This window comes from Ochotona curzoniae, unplaced genomic scaffold (genome assembly GCF_017591425.1).
Source record: "Ochotona curzoniae isolate NIBS_2020 unplaced genomic scaffold, NIBS_Ocur_1.0 contig_4502, whole genome shotgun sequence".
Classification (NCBI taxonomy): Eukaryota; Metazoa; Chordata; class Mammalia; order Lagomorpha; family Ochotonidae; genus Ochotona; species Ochotona curzoniae.
In genome coordinates this window covers 1,266,673-1,289,759 of record NW_024466308.1, presented here as the reverse complement: position 1 = coordinate 1,289,759, position 23,087 = coordinate 1,266,673, and the positions used below count along the sequence as shown (strand labels likewise).

Genomic DNA, 23,087 nt, shown 5'->3' with positions numbered 1-23,087 from the left:
CCTGACCTTCAGCAGGTGTTGAACCCTCACCCCATCGTGAGGTGAGGGGACTTTGGGCCCGCCGTGGCACCCTCGGGCACACAGGCAGGGTCTCAGGGAGCCGTCACACCCTCACTGGCGTCCCGTCTCTCACCAGGTGCGCCTGCTGCGGCCTGTGCTGACATGCACCTGCGGCAGGACGCGGAGGAGGGCGGATGGGCACAGGTGCACAGGCGAGGCCCGGGCGTGGGCACCGGGGCCTCACGTGCAGCCCGGCCTGACCCGGCCCCATTTCCCACGGCCTCCAGCCCCAGCCCTGCCACTCCCCCTCCAGAGCCCCCCACCCTACCACCCTATCCCCCACCCCCAGCCCTCCCTGTCAGCAGCCGTCAGCACACGACAGCCTCTTCTGCGGCCCACCCAGACCCGAATCCTGCCACGTGCACTGGCTGGCCAGCGGCTCGGACAGCAAGGTGACGGGTCCTGTGGGGGTGTGGGGACTCGAGGCTCGGTCAACAGTCGGCCCAGGTGAATGATGCTGCGTGTGGCTGTGGGGGGCACCCAGCCACGCCTCCCCCTCAGTGCTGACCACAGCAGCCTTGGCGATGCAGGAGCCCCTGGCTCCAGCCCGGCCTCCAGTTTCCTTTGCACTCTGCCGTGACGGGGGCCAGGCGCGCATGGAAACCGGCTCCCGCAGCTGGCTTCCGGACCCTAGGTGAGGTCCACCGGGGTCTCTCCCACACTCCGCAGCCCCCAACCCCAACATTCCTGCCCAGGGCGCGCCCTCCCCAGCCAGGCCCGCAGAGCAGGCCTGGGCCCCAGTGAGAGGCAGGCGGCCCTGGCCAGCTCGCCGTCAGCAAGCCCAGAGCCCTGCGGGGTGTCGGCACCTACCAGCTGTGCCCACTGTGCCCACTGCCCGGAAAGCCCAGCGCCCAGGGGGAACAGTCGGCCCACACAGAGACTCCTTGCTTTGGGGGGCCAGGCCTCACGCTCCTAGCCCCCATGTGCCCTTACCACCCAAGTCACCTGAGCGGCATGGGTCTGGGTCCCTGCATCCCACACGAGGTGTGTGTGACCTCTGGGTGCCACGGGCCCCGGCAGGACCCCCTGCATTTAGGCACTGTGTGTGTGAGTGAGCGTGTGCGGGCAGCTTCAGGTCCAGCAGAGGCGAGGACACAGCATCGAGGCGTTTATTGCAGACGGGGAGACGGGGCTGGGGTGAAGGCCACCGGGGCTCCAGGCCTCAGGCGCTGGGCGCGTACTGCAGCACCAGTCGGTCAAAGTCATGTTCCTTCAGCGCCGAGGCCGGTGCAGGGAGAGAGAGCCGGGGTCAGCACAGACCCCAGCCCGGCCTCTGCCCGGCCGCCCACGGGAGCTCAGACCCCAGCCTGGCCTCTGCCCGGCCGCCCACGGGAGCTTAGACCCCAGCGTAGCCTCTGCCCAGCCACCCACGGGGGCTCACAGACCCCAGCCCGGCCTCTGCCCAGCTGCCCACGGGGGCCCACCTTGGCCTGGTACTCCTTGATGAAGGGGTGGGTCCTGTGAGCGTCCTTCAGTTGTGACAGGTAGCGGTTTGTCACCTGTGGGGGAGGTGGGGTGAACCAAACCCAGTTGAGCTCCCCGACTGGCAAGGCAACCTCGGGGCGCAGTGAGAGCCCCGCCCCGGACCTTCATCACAGCCCATGCCTTGGAATAAGTTCCAGCAGGAAGGCCAGAGGGGCACCCCCCGAGGGAGGCCCAGGGGTCCCCGGGGAGGGAAGCCAGGGGTGGGAGCTGGGGCTCTGGACGGTCTGCCACGCTTGCCTCCGGGCTCGGCTGGCAGGACTGGGGACCACACTGTCCCTGCGGCTGGCCAGGGTGACACCCTGGGGTGCCAGGGGCTGGGTAACCACCTCCCCAAAGCAGGCCCTGCTCCTCCTCTACCCCCAGTTGGGTTGCTCCCTGCAATATTGGGTGTCCCACACGTGCCCACCCCTTCCCTAAGGTGGCACAGGTCAGGGCCCCCACGTGGCCTTGGTTGGTGGGGATAGGCGACGCCTGCCTGCTGCTGCCCGCTGGCAGGGAGCTGGTGAGCCGAGTCCTCTGGGACCCTGAGCGGAGACGGCCACGCCCGGGCACACGTGTGCGCGGCTGACGGGGCACAGGCAGCCTACCTCTGGCGGCTTGCCCAGGTGCTGCGACAGGACGATCAGGTTGATCAGCGTCTCCGGGTGGCCGCTGTCCTGCAAACACGGGCCAGACACGGGCTGGGGTCACCGGGCCAGCACCTCCGGGCCACCCCACCACCACCACCAGGGAGCCTGGGCTGGCGGGGACGAGGGGGCAAGGCTTCACTGGCCACTCCCCCCCAGGAGGAAAGCAGAAGCGTCTCCGGGTGGGGGTGTGGGCAGTCAGGCCCCTGGCTGGCCGGGAGCCACCGTGGGCACCTCAGCTCCAGACTCCGGTCCCTCCCACAAGGTAGGAAGGGTGGGGGTGACGGGGTGGGGAGGAGGGACACGAGCTCCTTGGCTGATGGGCGCAGCTGCGGTTAGGCTGCTGTGAGGGACCCCACAACCCCTGATGGAGAGTGCTGGGGGAGGAGTCCCAGCTGCTCCCTCCGGCCCTCAGAGCCAGTTTCCCCGACACGGCCCACTCCCCATGGGGAAGCGGCAGGGCCCGGGGTTCCTGCCACGCGAGTGGGATGTCGGCCGAAGCCCCCTGCTGTTACAGCACACAGCTGCCCCTTGGGGTGCTGCTCCCTGCCCTCTCTGGGATCCAACCCAGCGCCCTAACAGTGTACCTGCGAAGGCAGTGGAAGATGGCCAGGGATGTGGGTCCCTGCCCCCGTGACGGAGACCCAGCAGACACCCCGGCTCCTGGCTCTGGCCTGGCCGGGGGAGGGAGGGAGCCAGTGGGTGGAAGATCTCCTCCCCTCTCACTCTGTCTCTCTCTAATGCTGCATTTCAGACTAACACAAAACCCAAAGCACACACGTGGGCTGTCGGCTCTGCATGCGGGCCAGGCAGGCCCGGCCGGCACGCAGTGGTAACCCCGTCGCTGACCCCCCGCCCGCGCCCTACCTTGTCGAGTGCCTCCCGCAGCACGCCCTCGGCGGCCTCCCAGCGGCCCTGGGCCATGTGGCAGGCCGCCTGGCCGTTGAGCAGCAGCAGGGTGGAGGAGCACTTGTCGGCCAGCTCCTGGAATATGTAGTATGCGTCCTGCAGCTTCTCGCCGCCCTGCAAGGAGGCGCCGCTGTCACTGCTGGGGTCCCTGGGGCCTGGCCCGCCCCACGTGCTGAGCTGTCAGGATTGGCTGGGCACCGCGCCTGGCAGGGCTAGCAGGTACTCCCCCACCAGCAGCCGTGTCCTGTCCACTGGCCAAGGACACAGGAGCCAGAGACCAAGTCGGCTGGCCCTCGCGCTCCATCCTGGTGGGTCGCACGCCACGGGAGGGTGGGGAGATGTGTGATTGGACACGCTTGGGAAAGCGGCCAAGTCCCAGAAGGCTGTGCCCGGGCACCAGTGCCCAGGCTGGGCGAAGGCGGGCGAAGAGCCACACGTGGCTTCAGGCTCCCGAAGGACAGAGCTCCAGGAGCGCTGGCCCTCCCACGCCAGCGTGGGCCACTCAGCTGCCCAGCAGGAAAGGGACCCAGCCGGGAGGGCAGGAGCCATGGAAGGCAAAGGTGGGGTTCCCACAGGAGCAGCCAGCGGCCAGGAATGGGTGGGAGCTGGCTGGAGGACCCTGCTGGCGGGGCAGGCGCCCCTCACCCCCCGGGCATCCGGGCTCACCACAGCCAAGTTGACCCAGGCGGTGGCCAGCTGCGTGAGCGTAGCATCTTCATCCTGGTCCTGCATTTTCTTCAGCTCCTTCCTTGAGGGGATGAACGGGGGGCGCTGAGCTGTCCAGTGCCCCCAAAACCCGGTCCCTGCTCCAGGGCCCGCCTCCCCCCGCCCAGAAGCCCAGGGTTAGGCCGGGTCGCAGAGCTGGCTTCTGGCTACGCCCTGGCCTGGGAAGGCAGGAGCGGCCCTGCCTGCTGCCTGCACGGCGTCCGGCACGGGTGAGCCAGGGCACGCGGTCCTGGGTGGCCGGCCCCCCCAGGCCCTGCAGGACCGGGCCCACGGAGGGCAGCCGAGGCTCGGAGGCTGGAGGACGGGGGGTTTCCCGTGACATGAGGCTCCGGGCGGGTTGTGGGGCACACGGGATCGGGGAGCCCCCACAGGGCGGAGCCAGCTGAGGCTCACCGGGCAAGGTCCAGGCGGTCTAGCTTCAGCAAGATCTGCACCGTCATGGCCATGCTGTGGACAGGAACGGGGGGAACATGGGTGGGCAGCCGGATGCGCGTGGTTCCCCACCTCAGCCATGGACTCACCATGTGTGGGTAGCCCCTTCCAGAAAGTTCCCACCCACAGTTCACTGCTGTGCCGGCTCAGCCTGGAGCCGACTCCCTGCACCCCCATCTAAATGCACCCTCAGTGGGGACCCCTAAGCTGGACCCAGGGACGTGGCCGGGGTGGGGAGTTCAAGACACAAATCCTGCCAAGGGGGACGCGAGCTGGTCTCGAGTCTGCACCGGCCAATGCCAGGGCCCCAGGACCCCAGTGCGGCCTCAGGCGCCAGGCCCACCGCTTCCTGATGGGGCTGCAAGCGCCAGGGTTTTCCCGCTGCGGGCAGGGAGCCAGCGCGAGGTGTGAACAGCTGACTTGTCAAACCAGGCACTGCCCGGGCCCCAGGCTGTCGCTTGCAAGGCTGGGACAGGAAAGGACCTGCAGTAAGCAGGCTGGCCGGCAGGCAGGCAGCAGAGGGGCAGCTCTGGGGGAGCCATGGCTGCACCCCGCAGTGTGCTGGGGGAATGCCAGCCTTGAGTGGGGGGCCAGGACGGCAGGGACAGCGGGGCCGGGAACCATAGAGATGGTGGGACCATGGGCTGGGGACCATGAAGACAGCAGGGCCAGTAGGGCTGGTGGGACAGCAGGGGCTGGGGACCATGGAGACAGCAGGGCCAGGGTACGGCAGGGCCAGTAGGGCTGGTGGGACAGCAGGGGCTGGGGACTATGGGGACAGCAGGGCCAGGGGCTGGGGGCTGGGGACAGCAGGGCCAGGGGCTGGGGACTATGGGGACAGCATTGCGGAGACAAAGGTGCTTTTTGCTCAGCCCCACTCCCCGGGAACAGAGGGCACCGTGTCCTTGGCGCGCTGGCCGGGCCCTGTGGGTGGCAGCGCCTCCAGGCTGGGAAAGGAGCCCCTGTCAACAGTGGCCCTGGGCCCCCTGGAGCTGCCTCATTCACAGTTCCCATGACAACCGTGGCTGTGTACAGCCTGGGGACCGGTCCAGGCCGTTCCTGCAGCCATAATGTGGCCCCCCCAAACTCCCTCTGGGATGTGAGACAGTCAGCCGCCCATCTCACACGCGTGTCCCCTAGCAGCACGGGGCGCCCTGGCGCTCAGCACAGGCCCCCGACCAGGAAGGCCAGGCAGCCACTCACCACTCGAGGCTGTCGCCCTGATGCAAGGCGCGCAGGGCCGCGTCCGGGTTCTGGTCGTGCAAGTAGACCGAGGCGGCCATGAGGAGGAAGGTGGTGTTGGCCACGTCCACGCTCTTGGCCATCTCTCGGTCCAGCTCAGCCACGATGGCATCCCTGCAAGATGGGACTGCTCAGGGCCCGCGGCCGGGGCCTGGAGGGCACCGGGCAGCCTTTGCTCACGGAGGAACCCGGGCAGGCACGCAGCGGCAGTGGGCGGAACCTCACACTGCCTTCCCACCTCTCCCAACATGCAGGCTGGGCCACCCTTCTGGGGACACAGCAGCCACGGTCAGACAGCGCCGTGACCCCAGCCAGCCCCTCCTGGAGCATAGAGCCCAGTCAGTGCCCAAAGAGGCAGGTTTCACAGGCGCCTAGAGGCCCCAGGCCACTTGCACGAACACGGCCATCTGCTGACCCTCCTCAGAGCCTCCCAGCGGGGTCGCTGGCTGCCCATCCGCCTGAGCCTGTGCGGCCCAGGGAGGCCCTTCCGCTCTGCCTCCTGCCCCCCAGGCTTACCGCCGGCTCTCACTGGCGAGGTACTCGGCCAGCACGCGCGTGGCCTGCAGCTCGGGGGCCGACGAGGCCTTGATCTCGTCCAGGACCACGCCAAACTTGCGCTGCGGGCGGGACAGATGCGTGTCAGCAGCGCACCCCCTCCAGGAAGCCCCTCTCCAGAACTCCACCCCCAAGGGTACGGGGGTCACCTGGCCTGGGAAGGCAGCCGTGTGCGCCTTCACGGGGGCCCCTCACTGTGTGTGGCTCTAGCTGCAGGCCCTGACGGGTCACTGACCCTGCCCGGCCTGTCCAGCACTGGTGGCGAGGGGAGAGGGGTGGGAGGGAGGTGGGCGTGTTGTCCTGGGGGGACAGGATCCGGGGTTGTGCTTCTACAATGCAAGGTGCACCCCCAAGCCCCATACTACTGGCCACTTCCGGGGGCCGCTCTCTGATTCAATTCTTTCCCTTTTTCTTTTTTAATTGCAAAAGCAGATTTACAGAGGAAAGACAGATCCTCCACCTGCTGGTTCACACTCCAAGGGGCCACAACAGCTAGAGCTGAACTGATTTTAACCCACGAGGGTGCAGGGTCCCCCGGCTTTGGGCCGTCCTTTGCTGCTTTCCCAGGTGGTAAAGCAGGGACCTGGGGTTGGAAGTGGGGCAGCCGGGACACGAACCAGCGCCCTTATGGGATGCCAGCACTTCAATGGGAAAGATCAGCCAACTGAGCCACTTGTGCCAAGTCCTAACATAATTTGGAAACTCTGTCATATATCTTTGGGAGCTACGCAGCGGGCTCACTCCCAGTAAGGCGGGCACCGGTCCCCGGCTCGGGCCGCAGCTGGGAGCCGGCCACGCAGTGCAGGTCCCCGACCACGAGCGGCCAAGGTGGGCAGACACCCAATTGCTGGCTTGAGCCGCTGCCGCCCCCCACTGCCTCCTGGCGTCTGTCCTGGTACTGTGACAGCCACCCCCCTCTGGTTCCATGAGCTTCTTCACCACAGACACGCGTGGGCATCGGAGGCCTGACCCAGTGGCTAACGTTCTCTCTCAAATAATAATTTATGAAAAAATCAGTGGCCGTGGCGATGTGGGCATGGCAACTGTGCTGGCCACGTCTGCTGGCAGTCACTGGACCCTGCAGGCCTCCCGCTTGGACTTACAGCCCCCGCTGTTCGTGGCCGTCTTCCCAGCCCCACGCACCCACAGCCCCCGCTCCCAGGGGCCAACGCTCACCTGGGCCAGGTACGCCCTATACAGGAAGACGTCTCTCTCCACCTCTCGCTCGGGGCTGGACAGCTGCGGGAGCAAGGTCAAGGCGTGATGCAGCAGCCCACGTGGGGCCCCGGGCGGTCAGGAGCGTGCCCCCCAGGACCTGGGACAGGTAGGCAGGGCTGGCAAGGCGGGAGGGCCTGGCAGAGGCCACCTTGGAGTGACACCCTGCCAGGTGCCCTGTTATCATCCTGGGGAGGGTGGGCAGCGACCCCAGAGCCTGTGACACCGGCCACTTGCCCCCTGGGGATGGGCGCCCCAGCACTGGGCCGCTGGGCACTGCTCTGGGTAGCACCCCTTCCCGATGGCCACCAGCAGCCACTGGTGGCAGCTCCACGAGCTTCCACCCCTCCACAGGGACACGGCAGGCCCGGGACCCCGGGTTACAAACCCACAGGGGGTAATGGCATCCCAGAGGCTAGGGGAGGAGGGGCGGGTGTCAGAGGCCACCAGCATAAATACATCAACTTCCTTTTTCCTTTTAATTTGAAGAGCGGAATGGCACAAAAGCTCTGCCGTCGGTCAGCTTGCAGACCCAGGGGTCCCAGCCCTTCGTCTTGGGCCGTGCCCCGCTGCCTCCCCGTGGCTAAGGGGCCTGCAGCACAGCGTGGGGTCTGTCCACCAGGCGTTGCATGAAGACACGGGGGGCTCGGGGTGCTGGAAGGAGGGACCCCACGACCCTGCCAGCCCAGGCACGTGGCAGGCGGCAGAAGCTCGTCCCGGGAACGCTCCGAACCCCGACAAGTCCAAGGAACCGCCGAGAGCAGAAAAAAGCCGAGTTTGGAAAGCAAGCCGAGAGGACAGCCCCCCACCAGGGCGAGGCCGCACCTTCACCCGCTGCGCCTCGTTGATGCACTGCTGGTAGCTGCCGATATAGAAGGCGTTCTTCACGTCAAACAGCTCGTCCACCTCGCCGGAGCCGCCGGGGGTTGGGCCGGGGGGCGCCATGTTCCTGCTCCTCTCACCCTTCCTTCTTCCGGGGAGACACGTCGACCGGAACACGGCATGCTGGGAAATGTAGTCTCCGTAGCCTGAGCGACGTGCAAATTAGCCAATGGGAGAGTGCTATGAGCTTACGCATGGAAAGTAGGCGGGACACACTCGCAAGGCTGTTTGGGAGTTGTAGTTCTCTTGGAGGGGAGTCAGAAGATGAGGGCGTGGGCAAGGCTTCCGACGTCATCGGAGCGCACCGGAAACGCGGCTGTTTCTCACCGGGTATCTCCCGTGTGGCCGAGTGCTCACTGTTTTTGTGTGGGGGAGGCATGGCGGGTTTCGGGGAGCTCGGGCTGTCGTCGTGGCTGGTGGAACAATGTCGGCAGCTGGGGTTGAAGCAGCCCACGCCGGTGCAGCTCGGCTGCATCCCCGCCATCTTGGAGGGTGAGCGTGGTGGGGCAGGTGCGGGAGGGCGAGGGGGGTCGTGGGGGTCCCCGCTGCCCCCGTTAATGCCACTGCGCCCTTGGCCAGGTCGGGACTGCCTGGGCTGTGCCAAGACGGGCAGCGGCAAGACGGCGGCGTTTGTGCTGCCCATCCTCCAGAAGCTGTCAGAGGACCCCTACGGCATCTTCGGCCTCGTCCTGACGCCCACCCGGTGAGCCCCCGCTGGCTGCAGCCAGGAGCCTGGGTGCAGGGTGCCAAGGCTCTGGGCCGTCCTCTGCTGCGTTCCCAGGCCACGAGCAGGGAGCTGGAGGGGAAGTGGAGCAGCCGGGACATGAACCAACGTTAGGGGAGGGGATCCTAAGCAGAGGCCGCATGCAGAGGCAGGGGCCAGGCTTGTTAGAGTCGGGTGGGAAGGGAGAGGTTTGAGGGTGCAGCCAGCTGTGAGTCCCTCTGCACCCCCCACAGCGAACTGGCCTATCAGATCGCGGAGCAGTTCCGTGTGCTGGGCAAACCTCTGGGTCTGAAGGACTGCATCATCGTGGGCGGCATGGGTAGGTGCCTGGAGAGGGGGCTGGGGTAACGGGCCTGGGGAGGGGGCCTGGGGTAACGGGCCTGGGGAGGGGGCCTCGTGTAAGGGGCCTGGAGAGGGGGCCTGGGGAGGGGACCTGGGGTAAGTGGCTTGGGGTAACGGGCCTGGGCGGGAGGGCTGGCCTGAGCCTCACAGCCCCCTCCCTCACCGCCCCCTGTCCCTGTCTCCCACCTCATCCCCACCAGACATGGTGACGCAGGCGCTGGAGCTGTCGCGGAAGCCACACGTGGTCATTGCCACCCCGGGTCGCCTGGCCGACCACTTGAGGAGTTCCAACACGTTCAGCATCAACAAGATCCAGTTCCTGGTGAGCCAACCCGGACCTGGGCAGGAGCTCAGGAGGAAGCTCAGGGGAGAGGGAGTGTTCCCAGGGTCCACCTGCCAGGCCAGGCCCCGCCCGTCGCAGCAGGGGCCGGACTAGGTGTGTGGTGGTGGGCCCCGTGCAGGCCCGCTCCCTGGCCGGCCCCGTGCAGCCCCGCTCCCTGGCCGGCCCCGTGCAGCCCCGCTCCCTGGCCGGCCCCGTGCAGGCCCCGCTCCCTGGCCGGCCCCTTCACCGGCCCCTTCCCTCGCACCCATGCCAGGTGATGGACGAGGCCGACCGGCTCCTGGAGCAGGGCTGCACCGACTTCACCACGGACCTGGAGACCATCCTGGCGGCCGTGCCGGCCCGCAGGCAGACGCTGCTGTTCAGCGCCACGCTGACCGACACGCTCCGGGAGCTGCAGGGCCTGGCCACCAACCAGCCCTTCTTCTGGGAGGCGCAGGCCCCGTGAGTGGGCTGGGTGGGCGGGCTAGAGGAGGGGCGAGGCCCGGCGGGCGGACAGGCAGGGAGAGCTGACCGACTGGCGGGTTCCCCTCGCAGTGTGCGCACCGTGGAGCAGCTGGACCAGCGCTACCTGCTGGTGCCCGAGAAGGTCAAGGACGCCTACCTGGTCCACCTCGTGCAGAAGTTCCAGGATGAACACGAGGACTGGTCTGTTATCATCTTCACCAACACCTGCAAGTGAGTGAGGGGGGCTGGCGAGAGCGCGAGCAGCCCGCCCGGGCACGTGGGCACCGCAGGGCTCACCAGGGCCGTTCCCTCCTCCCCCGACCGCCAGGACCTGCCAGGTCCTGTGTATGATGCTGCGTAAATTCAACTTCCCCGCCGTGGCCCTGCACTCCATGATGAAGCAGGTGAGGTGGCCCCGCCCCGCCCCGGCACCTGCCTGGCCCAGACGTCCCCTACCTGCCCCTACCTGCCGCTCACTGCCCAGCTGGACCCTCCCCTGGCCCGCTCCTGGCCGCCTTCCCCGTCCCGCTAAGCCCTTGTCCCAACGCGCTCCCGACTCAATGTGTGGCCCGGAGCAGAAAGAACGCTTCGCTGCCCTGGCCAAGTTCAAGTCCAGCATCTACCGGATCCTCATTGCCACGGACGTGGCCTCCCGGTGAGTGCCCGGCCGTGTGCGCCTGGGGGTGACTTCCGGCCCGCCTCGGTTCCACACCCGGACACGCGGCCCTGACCGAGCTCTGCCCCACGCAGGGGCCTGGACATCCCCGCCGTGCAGGTGGTTATAAACCACAACACGCCAGGCCTGCCCAAGATCTACATCCACCGAGTGGGCCGCACGGCCCGTGCAGGTGAGCCCGCGACCCCGAGGGTCGTCCAGGGTGGGCGGCCGTCCCTGGGTTGCGGGGTGCGCTGCCCTAGTCCCCACCACTCCCTATCGCCTCCCCTCCCCCCCGGCCCCCAGCTTGTCCCATCAGGCCCCCCGTCCGGGGCGCAGCAGCGAGAACAAGCAGTTGTGCCTCTGGGGTCTTGGCGTCCCAGTTAAGCCGTGACCCCCGCAGGGCTGAGGTGGTCCTGGCTGCTCCCCGGGCCCCAGTGCCTTGCCAGTGACAGGAACAGGCAGCTTGTTAAAGTGGCAGGGGTTCCAGTCCTGCCAGCCTGTGGCTCATATCACAAAGCAGAAACGGAGAATGGAGAGACGGGGAGGAGGGGCAGAGACCCGGCCAGCTGGGGGCTGGGGGAGGGGTCACAGCAGGTGACCCGGTGCGTCCCCCAGGGCGGCAAGGACAGGCCATCACGCTGGTGACGCAATACGACATCCACCTGGTACACGCCATCGAGGAGCAGATCAGTGAGTGGGGCGGGGAGGGTGCGTGGGGTGGCCCACACCCAGCAGGTGCCTTCCGTACCCCACCCCCAGCCTCACCCGCCACGCAGCCCAGGTCCTGCCCCTGACGTCATGGCCGGGGGCCGGGGTGGCCCAGGCAGGTGCAGGGCGGTTGGTGTGGGGCTGAGTCAGCCCGGGCCTTCCTCCCCTTCGGAGGGCGACGGTGGCACGGGACAGATGTGGAGATGCGTGGAAACACGCGTGGGAACGGGGGTGAGCCGCTGAGCTGGGGGCAAGTGAGTGAGTGAGCTCACAGGCCAGAGGCCCCGGGTGGGGGAGAGTCCTCTGCCCCCCATATCTGAGCACCTTCCCAGGCCACCGTGTGAGCAGGGAGCTGAAATGGGGTGGGGGGCGCACAGCGGGCACCGGACCTCCCCCTGCCTCCCCGCTCCAAGCACCGGGCTGCAGCCGGCCCACGCAGCACGGAGCACCTGCTTCCCTGAGAACTCGGTGAAGCCCCCGCGTGCCCCCAGAGCAGCCTGGGTGAGGGCCCGGCCAGGGGGGTGCTTACTGCACGAGGCCAAGCCCCCGCGTGCCCCCAGAGCAGCCTGGGTGAGGGCCTGGCCGGGGGGGTGCTCACTGCACGAGGCCAAGCCCCTGCGTGCCCCGCATGCCCCGCAGAGAAGACCCTGGAGGAGTTCTCGGTGGAGGAGGCCGAGGTCTTGCAGATCCTCACGCAGGTCAACGTGGTGCGCCGGGAGTGCGAGATCGTGAGTCTGGAGGTGCCCCCTCCCGGGACGCCCCTGTGGGACCCGCCCGCCACCGGTCCTGACCGCGCCCCTCCCGCCCCTCCCGCCCACAGAAACTGGAGGCGGCCAACTTCGACCAGAAGAAAGAAATCAACAAGAGGAAACAGCTGATCCTGCAGGGGAGGGTGAGACCCCTGCACCCCGACAGCGCTGGCGGGAAGCGGGGCGACCCCCTCCTCGACACCCCTGACCGACCGCGTGTGTGTCCCCGCCGCAGGACCCCGACCTGGAGGCCAAACGCAAGGCTGAGCTGCTTAAAATCAAGCAGCAGAACCAGCGCTTCAAGGAGAAGGTGGAACGGACTCTGCAGCAGCAGCAGCAGCGGCGGCACAGGGCCGCGGGGGCCGGCCACAGGGCGCCCACGGCCACGCAGGACCCAGCCTGAGCGCCGGCCCGGTGGTCTCAAGCCCTCGGAGGAGGGTCCCGAGGTTCGGGTCGGACTCCTGCTCACCCACGCTACGGGGACCCCGCCGGCTCCTTCTCAGGGTCCGGCCTTTGACCTTGCCCCCAGCGGCTTTGGCACCCGGCCCAGGGTCCCCTCCTGCAGAAACCTCGAGGGACTGTGCCTGGCATGCAGGCGGTGCTTAATAAATGCAGCTTCTGAGTTGCTCAGTCTGACTCAGGGGAGGAACTGGGAACCCCCCCAAACAAAACAACACCTTGTCATCCGAGGTACCCCAACCCCACCCCAGAATCGTCCTCCCAGCCGATCACGTCACCCGCTCCAGCCTGGGCCTCAGTCTCCCAACCTGGGAAAATGGGCACAACACCAACTCCACTCCCCAGCAGGCCACAGGGAGCCAGGGGCTGGCGGCCTCAGCTAAGATCTGGCCACCCACCAGGCCACACGGCGGGGAGAGGGGTGCTTCGCCGGGGGCCCCCAAGTCCCACCTGGGCCGGACAGCACAGGCTGAGCTCCAGGAGGCAGAGAACAGCCAGCCCTGGACGAGTCCCCAGACACCTGTTCTCAGGGACAGTGCCAGCTGACCAGGGACCCACACACACACCACACCACAGCCTTGCTTAGAAATGTAATTGACACCAGCACATGGCCTGAGCAAAGTCTAGAAATTTCTATACAACAGAGAAGCTCCGAGGCCCCTGAGCTGTGATCAGCCAGTTGGCCAGAAAACCATGGCCAAGCCGCTGCCACCTCAGGGCCAAGTCGGGGGGGCCCCTGGTCCCTGCCAGGGCGAACAGGCCCAACGGGGACCGCCTGTGGTCTCCACCCCGGGGGCTGAGGACCGACCCTGTAACCCCAGCCCTGCAGGGCCACGGCAGGGGTCGGGGTTGGGAAGCGGGGGTCTCAGGGCGCAGGCTCGGCCAGCCGGGCCAGGCCCTCCCGTAGCTCTCTCAGCTCAAAGAGCCGGACGTCCAGCAGCTGGGCTGCCCTGCCCACCTCGGCCCGCGCCCGCTCCCGCTCGGCCCGCGCCTCCTCCAGGCTGCGCTCCGTAGCCCGCAGTTGATACTCCAACTCGGCATTGCGCGTTTCCAGGTCCTGAGTGGGGGGGTGGGGGGAGACGCAAGACTGGCAGGATGTCTCAACGTACAGGAAGGTACAGGCTGCGTGTCAACAGCCGTCCACCAGCAAGCACCCCAACCTCAGGCCCGGGGGTTCAGCCAGCCAGACCCCAGGCTCCGGGGCCAGGTACCCTGTGCAGACACACCTGAACTTTCTGCTGGGTCTCCTCCCGCGGAGTAGCATCGGGGGCCTCGGGCGGCCCCCCAGTCTGGCTCTTCAGGGTCTGGATCTCCTAGAAAGAACAGGAAGCTCGGGCTGGCTCCTTCCACTGTGGCCATGCCCGTTAACAACAGTCGCTCCACCTGCCACAGGACATGCCCACCGGCCCCGCCCCCGGCCAGGACACGCCCACTGACCTTGCCCCCAACCAGTACACACCCACCTGCCGCCCCCCTGCCAGACCCCGGGAGCGGTTGGCCCAGGGACCCCTCGTCACCCACCTGGTCCTTGGTTTGCACCAGGGCCTCCAGTTGCTCCAACGACTGGCCCTGTCCCTCCTTCTCACTGACCGGAGTGGGCTCGGCAGCTGCCTGGGCCTCTAGCTCAGCTACCTGCACGGGCAGGAAGTCAGGTCCCCTTGCCACCCAGCACAATGCTCCCTAAGGGCCAGCTCTGGGACAGCTGGGACCTGGACCAAGCTGGCACAGGGTGGCTGGCCTCACCCGTTGCCTCAGGCGCTCGGCCTCGGCTCGCTGGGTCTCCAGCTGCTGCCTCCACTGGGCCGCCGCAGCGTTGGCCTCTCGCAGGGCGCTGGCCAGCTTGTTGTTGCTGTCTTGCAACGCGAAGAACTCGGCCTCCCACTGCACTTCGCCCACAGAGCTGTGGGGACACGGGTCACATGGGGCGGGGCCAGAGCAGGTGTGTCAGGGAGGGGCGGGGCCAGGGCAGGTGTGTCAGGGAGGGCGGGGCCAGGGCAGGTGTGTCCGGGAGGGCGGGGCCAGGGCAGGTGTGTCAGGAAGGGGCAGAGCAGGTGTGTCAGGGAGGGGCGGGGCCAGGGCAGGTGTGTCAGGGAGGGCGGGGCCAGGGCAGGTGTGTCAGGGAGGGGCGGGGCCAGGGCAGGTGTGTCAGGAAGGGGCAGGGCAGGTGTGTCCAGGAGGGGCGGGGCCAGAGCAGGTGTGTCAGGGAGGGGCGGGGCCAGGGCAGGTGTGTCCGGGAGGGGCGGGGCCAGGGCAGGTGTGTCAGGGCGGGGCGGGGCCAGGGCAGGTGTGTCAGGGCGGGGCGGGGCCAGGGCAGGTGTGTCAGGGCGGGGCAGAGCCAGGGCAGGGATGTCCTAGTTGGGGGCAGGCTGTCATCAGGCCCTGAGTGCGGCCAAAGTGGCACTGGGTTGAGGGGTTGGGACCAGGGTAGGCGTAGTTCTGCCAAAATAGCCCCACCCCAGCGAAAAGAGCTGGGCCAGTTCCAAAAAGGCTTCATTCAGCCCAGCCCGACCCCGTCTCATGGAGGCATGGCCAGAAAAGGGTGCCAGGAGGTCAGTGGGGTTGCTGGGCGTCGGGGAGGCATGGATGTGGAGGGGCCGGTCCTCCTTGACCCTATGCGGCTGCACCTTCACCCCACCCCAGCCTGTGTCCACCCCCTCGCTGCCCTCACCCCTCAGATAGCATCTTCTTGAGACGCTCCCGCTCTGTGGGGCCAGGGGCGTCTGCGCTCTGGCTGCGGAACAGTTTGTCCTCGCCGGGGCCATTGGCGCTGACCAGCGGGCTGGGAGGCACCTGCGGGTGGGCGAGGGAGTGTGTGTGTTATGTTAGGGCTGACCTCCCGGGGACACGCACCAGCAGGTCAGGATGAATGATGGTGTGAAACGGATTGGTGGGGAGGCAGGCAGAGCTCAGACGCCCCACTGCAACAGCCAGCGTTGCTGGTCTGGGTGATTGGCTTGTCCCCGGGCAGGAGGGCAGGTGGGCATCAGTCCTTCCTGGAGACCAGGGCAAGGAACGGATGCCCTGCTAGGAGCCAGTGGGACAGGAACGGAGGCAGGACCTGGTGAGACGCCAGTCCCAGCGCTGGGCTGGTAAGGTCGCTGGCATCCTGGGATTTTTCCCGTGCCAATCTCGCTGCTTCCTTCACTTCCTGGAACTTCTCAGCGAACTGGAGGAGGGCGTGGGGGCGGGCGAGAAGGAAGACACAGACATCAGCTGAACTGCCAACTCCGAGCCCTCCCCCCAAGCCTCCGCGCGCGCACACACACACACACACACACACACACACACACCCCATCACGTCATGCCCGTCCATCCATCCATCCGCTGCCAGTGCTGTCACTGTGGCACGGCCCCAAGGCACGGTGTCCCACCCCACCCCCGAGCCTGTTAACCGGAAGGAAGGGGAGAGAAGGTTCTAGAAAATGCTGTCCCCACAGCGGAGTCGGGCTCGTAGTAGACGAGAGACGCGGCATTAATTAACCCAGTGGGGGATTCCCTCTTCTTCGTTTTCAGGATCTATTTAATTTTTATTGGAAAGGCACGTTTATAGAAAAAAAAAAAAGATCTGTCCACTGATTCACTCCCCAAGTAACCGCAGCAGCCAGAGCTGAGCCGATCTGAAGCCAGGAGCCAGGAGCCTCTTCCAGGTCTCCCACACGGGAGCAGGGTCCCAAGGCTGTGGGCCATCCTCCACTGCTTTCCCAGGCCACAGGCAGGGAGCTGGATGGGAAGTGGGAGCTGCCGGGATTAGAACCGGCGCCCTGTGGGGTCTTGGCACTTGCAGGTGGAGGATTAGCCAGTTGAGCCAGTCCCTCTCCTATGATTTCCTTGCTTTTCATGTGAGAGGCAGACAGACGGCGCACACACACACAGAGCGCCGTCCTTCATCGCTAAGGCCTGGTGCTACGCCTTGCATTTTGTTGTAGCCGTCGCTGTTAAGACGTACTGAGAGACAGAACGAGGGGGGCGCTTCCATCCACTGGCTCACGCCCCAAAGCCCACAGACACCAAGGCTGGGTCTCCCACAGGCGCGGTGGGGACCCCCATGTTTGGGTCAACTTTGGCAACCTTCCCAGGCACGTGGGAAGAGGAGCCACTGGGACTCGAACCTTCCTGTGCGGCAGGCCGGCCCTTTCAATAGAGAGTAGGGTGGGGCGGGCTCTAAGAAAGCAGTAATTCATCTTTGCTTTCTGTGTGTTTAATATTAACACCTAGGTTATTCGTGCAAGCAACCTTTGTATTCCAGGAAAGCAAGGAATATTTTTTTAATCATTGTCCTTAGTGGAAAAATAATTTTTTATGGAAAGACAAAAGGGCCCGGCGTGGCAGCCTAGTGGCTAAGGTCCTCGCCTTGTATGCACCAGGAGACCATATGGCCACCGGTTGATATCCAGGCAATGCCATTTCCCGGCTCCCTGCCTGTGGCCTGGGAAAGCAGTGGAGGACGGCCCACAGCCTGGGGACCCTGCACCCGCGTGGGAGACCTGGAAGAGGCTCCTGGCTCCTGGCTTTGGATCGGCTCAGCTGCGGCCATTGTGGCCACTTGGGGAGTGAACCGGCAGACAGATCCTCTCTGTCTCTCCTCCCCTCTTTAAATCTGCCTTTTGAATAAATATAAATGAATCGTTAAAAAAAAATAATAACCAAAGCTGTTAACAGACCCACCGGCCCTGCGTTGGTGTGGAAGGCCTGAAACCAACAGTTCAAGGTCTTGCGTTTCCCACCAAAAAAAAAACCAGCCATAAAACAACTGACTGGCCTTGTCGGGGCGGAGGAGCCGTTACAGACAGCAGCAGGAGACGCCAGCCCCACTGCAGCCGCTGTTCCACTTCCCACGCAGCTCCCCACGGCAGTGCAGGGAGAGGGTGGCCCAGGGGCGTGGGCTCCTGCACCTGCGTGGGAGACCCTCCTCTCTCCCCTCCTACCTGAGTCAGCTGCTGTTCGGACGCGAAGCCGAGGCCGTAGACGGTGTTGGCACGGCTGTCCGCCCACTGCCCGAACTTCTGGGAGGTTTTGGTGAAGGTCATGTTAGGGGTCACGGTGCTGTTGATAATGGCCTGCAAAGAAGGGGTTGGCAGCAAGGGGTCCTGGAAGCCCCTCCCCCGCTCGCCCTTCCAGGGGTCACACGGTGGTGGCTGGGGGTGAGGGGGGCACCAGCCTGGCCCCTACCTTGGCACCTCCGATGCTGATGATACGGTACACGTTGCGGCTGGCATCGTAGAAATAGGACACGGTGAGCGCATGTTTGCCCGCGGGAATCCAGTTGCGTTTGGTGGCCGGGTCGATCTGGAACACGTGGGCCCGAGTGCTGAAAATGGGCTGTTCCCTGCGCACAGGGCGGTCGGAGGATGAGGCTCAGCGGGCGGGAGTGGGGGGCTGGCTGCAGGGCTCAGGGTCAGGCCAGAGGCTGCTGCAAGCTCACCTGGTTGTGGACATTGGTCAGGCTGGGCTGGGGGCGCTCCCGGGGGCAGCCAGGCGCGTGGCAGGAGCTGCTGGCCCGGCCCCTGTGAGCGAGATGGGGTGGGGGGTGGCCTGGGTGTCCCTTAGGCCGTCAGACACGCAGGGCCCGGGGCAAGTGAGCATGGCAGGGCAGCGGACCTGTCCTGTTCTGTCTGTCTGTCTCTGTTTCTGTGGGAAACACCCTGCACACCCTGGGGTTCCGTGGCCCAGTGCCTGTACACAGACCAGAACACTTCATTGTATTTTGACCATACCTGTCCATCCCCCAAAGCAGGGTTTTCCACCAAAGCAAGAGGGTGGCAGTGGGGGCCACTTTTCAACTCGACTCCCAGAGGGGGAGCCCCTGGGCACCCACCCCTCCAAGTCCGAACTCGCAGGGTCCTCTTCTCCGTAACTCCCCTCACGCGAGCCGATCTGGGGTGGGGTAGGGGAAGCAGGGCAGGATCTAGGATGGGGGGCTGGGGAGAAGAGGGACCCCCATTCTCCCTATTGCTTCTTCCTGTGGCCGCCACACCAGGAAGCTGCTGGGAGGAGACTTCCTGGCCCTCGCGCAGTGCCCCTTCAGACCCGCCCGGGCTCTGGTGTGTAGGGGCAACTCAGAGGACTTTGGGGGAGGGGAAGCGCACCGCCCCCAACCCCGGAGTGTGTGTGGGGGGGGTAAGATCAGAGGTCCTCCGGGTCCTAAAGGTCTGAAACCCGAGCCCCTGCGGAGTGGTGGGATGGGGGCATAGGGGAGGGGACGGCGCTGGCCTGGGCCTGGCCAGGGTCGGTTGGGGGGCGGTCCCAGGCGCCACAGGGGTTAGGGGGTGTTCCCGGGCCGGACTGCCTGCCTGCTCCCTCCTGCTCAGACTTGGGCGTGCGATGAAGTGAGTTACTCACTTCTGGTCATGCGGACGCCGCCAAGCCCCGGGGCGGCCGGGGTGGGGGTGCGGGGTGGGGTTCGCCACCTCCCAGTGCGCGCGGATCCCCAGTCGTCCGTCTCGGTGCGGCCCGCACCCCCACCTCTGCGCTCCGGAATAGAGGCGCCCCCCAGGATTCCTGGAGGGCTCAGTCCCCAGCCCTGAACAGGAGGACACCCCAGGCACGCCCCAGACTTCAGACGCCGCACCCCAACCCTGGGACTCCTGAGGAGTTGTACAATGTCAGAGATCCCCCCTACCCCGCTTCCCTGCCCCCTCCAGCCCCGCAGATGCAGAACTTGGGCCCCCTCCCACGCCCCCTGCCTCCTGTAGCCCCAGGTCTGTAACTTTGGGGACGCCCTGTTGGCTCTCTCCCTGACACCTCTCTAACTTTGCATCCAAAACTTCAGGGAGCCCCCCGTCCCTCACTGCACAAAACAGACACACCACCGCACCTGGCACGCGCCGCCGCCTCCCCTCCTCCAACGCGAGCTTGGAAACTTCGGGCAGATCTCCGATGCCAAGCCGCGTGTCCCTTCCCAGATCCCCGACTTCCGAACTTTGGGGACACCCCACCCCCAAACACACACACACACACACACACACACACACACACACACACACACACACACACACACACACACACACTCTGCCACGTCTCCAAACGCAGATCCAGGAGTTCGGACCCCCCCCCCCGACTTCTCGCGCCGGCTTACCCCAGTCTCTGAGTCCAGAACTTGGGGCTTCTCCCCCTGTACACACCGGCACCCCCGCACCGCCTCCTCCTCCAGCAGCAGCACCCCACCCCACCCCGGCGGCCCTGGCTGCCGTGCGCCCTGGGCGCACAGGGCTCCTCACGCACCCTGCCGGCTCTGCGCCCCGCTCGCTGCCAGGCTCCGGGGCCCGCGCCCTCCGCGCTGCCCTGCGCACCGGCCGCGTCTTTGTCTGCGCCGCCGCCGCCTGCGGTCCCATCGCGGCCGGTCCCGACGCGGCCACCGCCCGCCCCGCCTCCCCGGGGCCGGCCCGCTGCGCCCTCTGCCGGTGCCCGGCGCCGGGGGAGGGGCAGCAGGTGGACACAGCTGGACCTGCGCTGGACCTCACCGCCCCGGGGGTCTGCGGATGGAGGGGTGCCGTGGCGGAGGGCCTGGAGGCAGGCTGAGAGGAGGGAGACACCCCTGGGTGACCAGAGGCTTGAAGGCCAAGGGTTAAGGTCACACCCTGGTGAATGACTCCTCCCTCGGCGCCCCCACCAGCCCCACCCTCAATTCCTACTTTTTTTTTTTTTTTTTTTGGAACTTTCTCCAAAGTCCTGCCACCCCCCACACCGCCACGAGCAACACAGACGCACATACACGGCTTTGAGGTTCCTGGCCACCACTCAGCAACCCCCACTCCCCACCAAGGTCCCCACACTTCTCTCTCGAGTTTTTTTGCATAGTTTTATAGATTTTTTTCCCCCAGATCTCTCTCTCTCCACAGTGTAGCCGCTAGCTAGCCACCTTTCCCAGTGACCACTGCCACCGGGATGTCCCGCCACGGGGGTGCAGCTCTCTGGGAGGGGGCGCCCTCTTCGTCCCAGTGGCAGCTCTGCCGTGGTCCGCCGCCTCCTCCAGCAAGCCTCCCTGATTTTCTTGTCCCCCTGCACCGCCTTTCCTCCCCCCCCCCCCTTTTCTTTCCAAGATGTCCATTTCCTTTCCCAAAGCCTGATCTGGTGGCTACAACCTCGCCGTCTCAGCCCTCCTTCTGCTCCAGGGATGGGGCACGCCCGGCCTCCCTGAGGCACGGAGGGAGAGTGGGATTGTTCCTGGCTTGGGGCCAGACCCAGTTACCCCCCAACACACGCGCGCACACACACACACACACACACACAGTCTTTGACAGGCGTCTGTACCAGCCACCAACTTGGCTCGCATCGCAGGCACGATACTCCAACGCGAGAACTGGGAGAATATGGCCTGTTCTGTTCACTGGGCGACGTCTCCTTGTGAACATGTTTTTTTAAAATAAATGAATGAAAAAGGAGAATGTATGAGAGCTGTTGGTGGAGTCTTGGGCTTCTAGAAGCCGCTGAGGGTCTGCTGGGCAGGCAGGCCAATGGAACCACTGATGGGGGGCGCGGGAGGCAAACAGCTGGGCAAGGGGCCCAAGCTGGCATCATTCCTGGCGTAGGCAGAAAGCAGAGAGCTCACGTGCTCCCCAAGTCCCCTTTGTGGCTCCTCCAAGGGCTGGGATGTGGCCTTGGCCCGAAGGTGTCCCAGGCGGCGGGGAAGGGCCCTCTTCTGCACTGTGGGTTGTAGTTTGCTCATCTGGAAAATGGGCGTATGCCGGCAGGCCTGGGAGCAGAGGTGGTGGTGGCAGCTGGGTGGGGAAGGTTATACTGAGCAGGGCCTCTGAGCAGTGGAGGACGGCCCAAAGCCTGGGTACCCTGCACCTGCGTGGGAGACCTGGGGGAAGCTCCTGGCTCCTGGCTTCGAAATGGCTCAGTTCTGAACGTTGCGGCCACTTGGGGAGTGAATCATCGGACGGAAGATCTTCCTCTCTGTCTCTCTTCCTCTCTGTAAATCTGACTTTGTAATAAAAATGAAAAATCTTTAAAGAAAAAATTACAGCTTGACCTCTGAGAAGGCCAAAGTGAGCACGCACACAGCACAAGCATGCCTTCCCCACTTTCCCAGGAAGCAGTGGTCCAGGCCCCCCCGAGGGCCAGGCTAGAAAGGGTTAACACGCGGTGGCAAGGTGGTGGGTGGGGGTGTGCCCAGCACTGGGTCCAGGGCTGCAGGTTGAGGGGTGTGGTGGGAAGAGGCCGAGCCCCAGCCCTCCCTCTCTGCACCCCCACGACCCCGGCTGGTTCGGTCCCTTCAGGCCTTGTACCCTCATTTGCCACGTGCCCTAATTACTCCAGGGTGGCAGGTGGCTGGGGGCGGGGCCGCCCCATTTCCAGGAGGCAGGTTGGGGCCCCAATTATTTTTGGCTGCCTCGTTGTCCTTGAAGCCTGCTCCATGGTCCAAGAGAAGGACAGAAACTGGGCCGGGCGAATTGCGGCCACCGCGTCCGGAGGAGCAGGTGGGGGTGGCTTGGGGGAACATGGAAAGGGCATTGCTGCTGAGCCCTGAGGTGGCTGGTCACAGGATGACCCCAGCCAGGGCTGCAGGAGGGGCCAGCTCTCAGCCGAGGACGTGGGGGCAGTGCCTCAACTTCCCTCCCTGGGCACGCAGCCCTGCCCCCACCCTCAGCCCTGCAGCACTGGCTGTCCCGCACCCCGTTCCCCCCACCCTCCCACAGTCCTTCTGCCAGTTCCCAGGGAGCAGCTGTGCGGGAACAGAGTGCGGGAGGCCGCGGGGAAGGCGGCTGCGGCTGCAGGGGGCTCCTACTAGAATCCTAAAAAGAGAGACAAGCACTTGGGGCCTGGAAGTGCAGCACAGAGGCCTCCTGCTCCAGGAAGTCCTCCGAGCCGTTCCTCCACTTGACTCCATCAGACCCCAGGACGCCAGGCGTCTGGGCCTGGCGCTCCCTCCTCTCCCAGCTTCCCCCGGGCCCGAGCAGGAGCGTGGGGAGTCCGGGACGGGAAGATGGTTTCAAGGCAGCCGTAAAACCAGGCCTGCATGAACTGCTCGCAACCCCCTTGTTTATTTACTTATTTATTTATTTTGACATTTTTTTTATTTAATTAGAAAGTCAGATGTACAGAGAGGAGGAGGCACAGAGAGGAAGATCTTCCATCTGAGGATTCACTCCCCAAGTGGCTTTAATGGCCAAAACTGAACCAATCTGAAACCAGGAGCCAGGAGCCTCTTCCAGGTCTCCCACGCGGGTGCAGGGTCCCCAGGCTGTGGGCTGTTCTCCACTGCTTTTCCAGGCCACAGGCAGGGAGCTGGGTGGGAAGTGGAGCAGCCGGGATTAGAACCAGTGCCCCATGGGATGCTGGTGCTTGCAGGTGGAGGATCAGCCAGTTGAGCCATCGTGCTGTAGCCTGTTTATTTTGTAAAGCGCAGCGTTTGTTCTAGCAAGGTCGTGAGCAGCAGAGGCGTCGATGCAGCTGACCGAGGGGCAGACCACCACGCTGGACGAGCCCCGGCAGGACCGGCCATCGGGGAGGACGAGCAGGCCCCCTGGCGAGGACTCACAGGAAGCCGGTCTCGTCAGCCCCCTTCCTGCCCTGTCCTGCCTTC

The 23,087-nt window shown here is 65.7% G+C and overlaps 3 protein-coding genes across 7 annotated transcripts; 1 reads left to right on the top strand and 2 right to left on the bottom strand.

Moving 5' to 3' along the window:
* Positions 1-1,148: 1,148 nt before the first annotated feature.
* Positions 1,149-8,230, bottom strand: COPE (COPI coat complex subunit epsilon). Of its 3 annotated transcripts, XM_040986378.1 has the most exons (10): positions 8,076-8,230; positions 7,212-7,274; positions 5,997-6,097; positions 5,442-5,594; positions 4,200-4,253; positions 3,747-3,828; positions 3,039-3,194; positions 2,133-2,201; positions 1,485-1,559; positions 1,149-1,270 (listed from the first exon to the last, which is right to left on the bottom strand). In XM_040986378.1, the coding sequence occupies exons 1-10, from the start codon at positions 8,193-8,195 to the stop codon at positions 1,223-1,225; spliced, it is 921 nt and encodes a 306-aa protein (XP_040842312.1). In that variant the 5' UTR covers positions 8,196-8,230; the 3' UTR covers positions 1,149-1,222. The 3 variants fall into 3 exon arrangements, with proteins under 3 accessions (XP_040842312.1, XP_040842314.1, XP_040842313.1); XM_040986380.1 differs by lacking the exon at positions 3,039-3,194; XM_040986379.1 differs by lacking the exon at positions 5,442-5,594.
* A 213-nt stretch (positions 8,231-8,443) lies between these two features.
* On the top strand, positions 8,444-12,730 carry DDX49 (DEAD-box helicase 49). The gene is made up of 13 exons (XM_040986377.1): positions 8,444-8,624; positions 8,712-8,835; positions 9,090-9,175; positions 9,399-9,520; positions 9,795-9,982; positions 10,076-10,216; positions 10,314-10,389; positions 10,564-10,640; positions 10,736-10,833; positions 11,259-11,333; positions 11,991-12,079; positions 12,172-12,243; positions 12,336-12,730. Exons 1-13 carry the CDS (start codon positions 8,510-8,512, stop codon positions 12,501-12,503), a joined length of 1,431 nt encoding a protein of 476 aa, XP_040842311.1. The 5' UTR covers positions 8,444-8,509; the 3' UTR covers positions 12,504-12,730.
* Positions 12,731-13,149: 419 nt separating this feature from the next.
* On the bottom strand, positions 13,150-18,063 carry HOMER3 (homer scaffold protein 3). Of its 3 annotated transcripts, none has more exons than XM_040986218.1 (9): positions 17,982-17,995; positions 17,729-17,885; positions 17,485-17,616; positions 15,618-15,725; positions 15,228-15,349; positions 14,303-14,459; positions 14,081-14,191; positions 13,786-13,872; positions 13,150-13,616 (listed from the first exon to the last, which is right to left on the bottom strand). In XM_040986218.1, exons 1-9 carry the CDS (start codon positions 17,993-17,995, stop codon positions 13,425-13,427), a joined length of 1,080 nt encoding a protein of 359 aa, XP_040842152.1. In that variant the 3' UTR covers positions 13,150-13,424. The 3 variants fall into 3 exon arrangements, with proteins under 3 accessions (XP_040842152.1, XP_040842153.1, XP_040842154.1); XM_040986219.1 differs by having other exon boundaries at positions 13,786-13,863; XM_040986220.1 differs by lacking the exon at positions 15,618-15,725 and having other exon boundaries at positions 17,982-18,063.
* Positions 18,064-23,087: the final 5,024 nt, after the last annotated feature.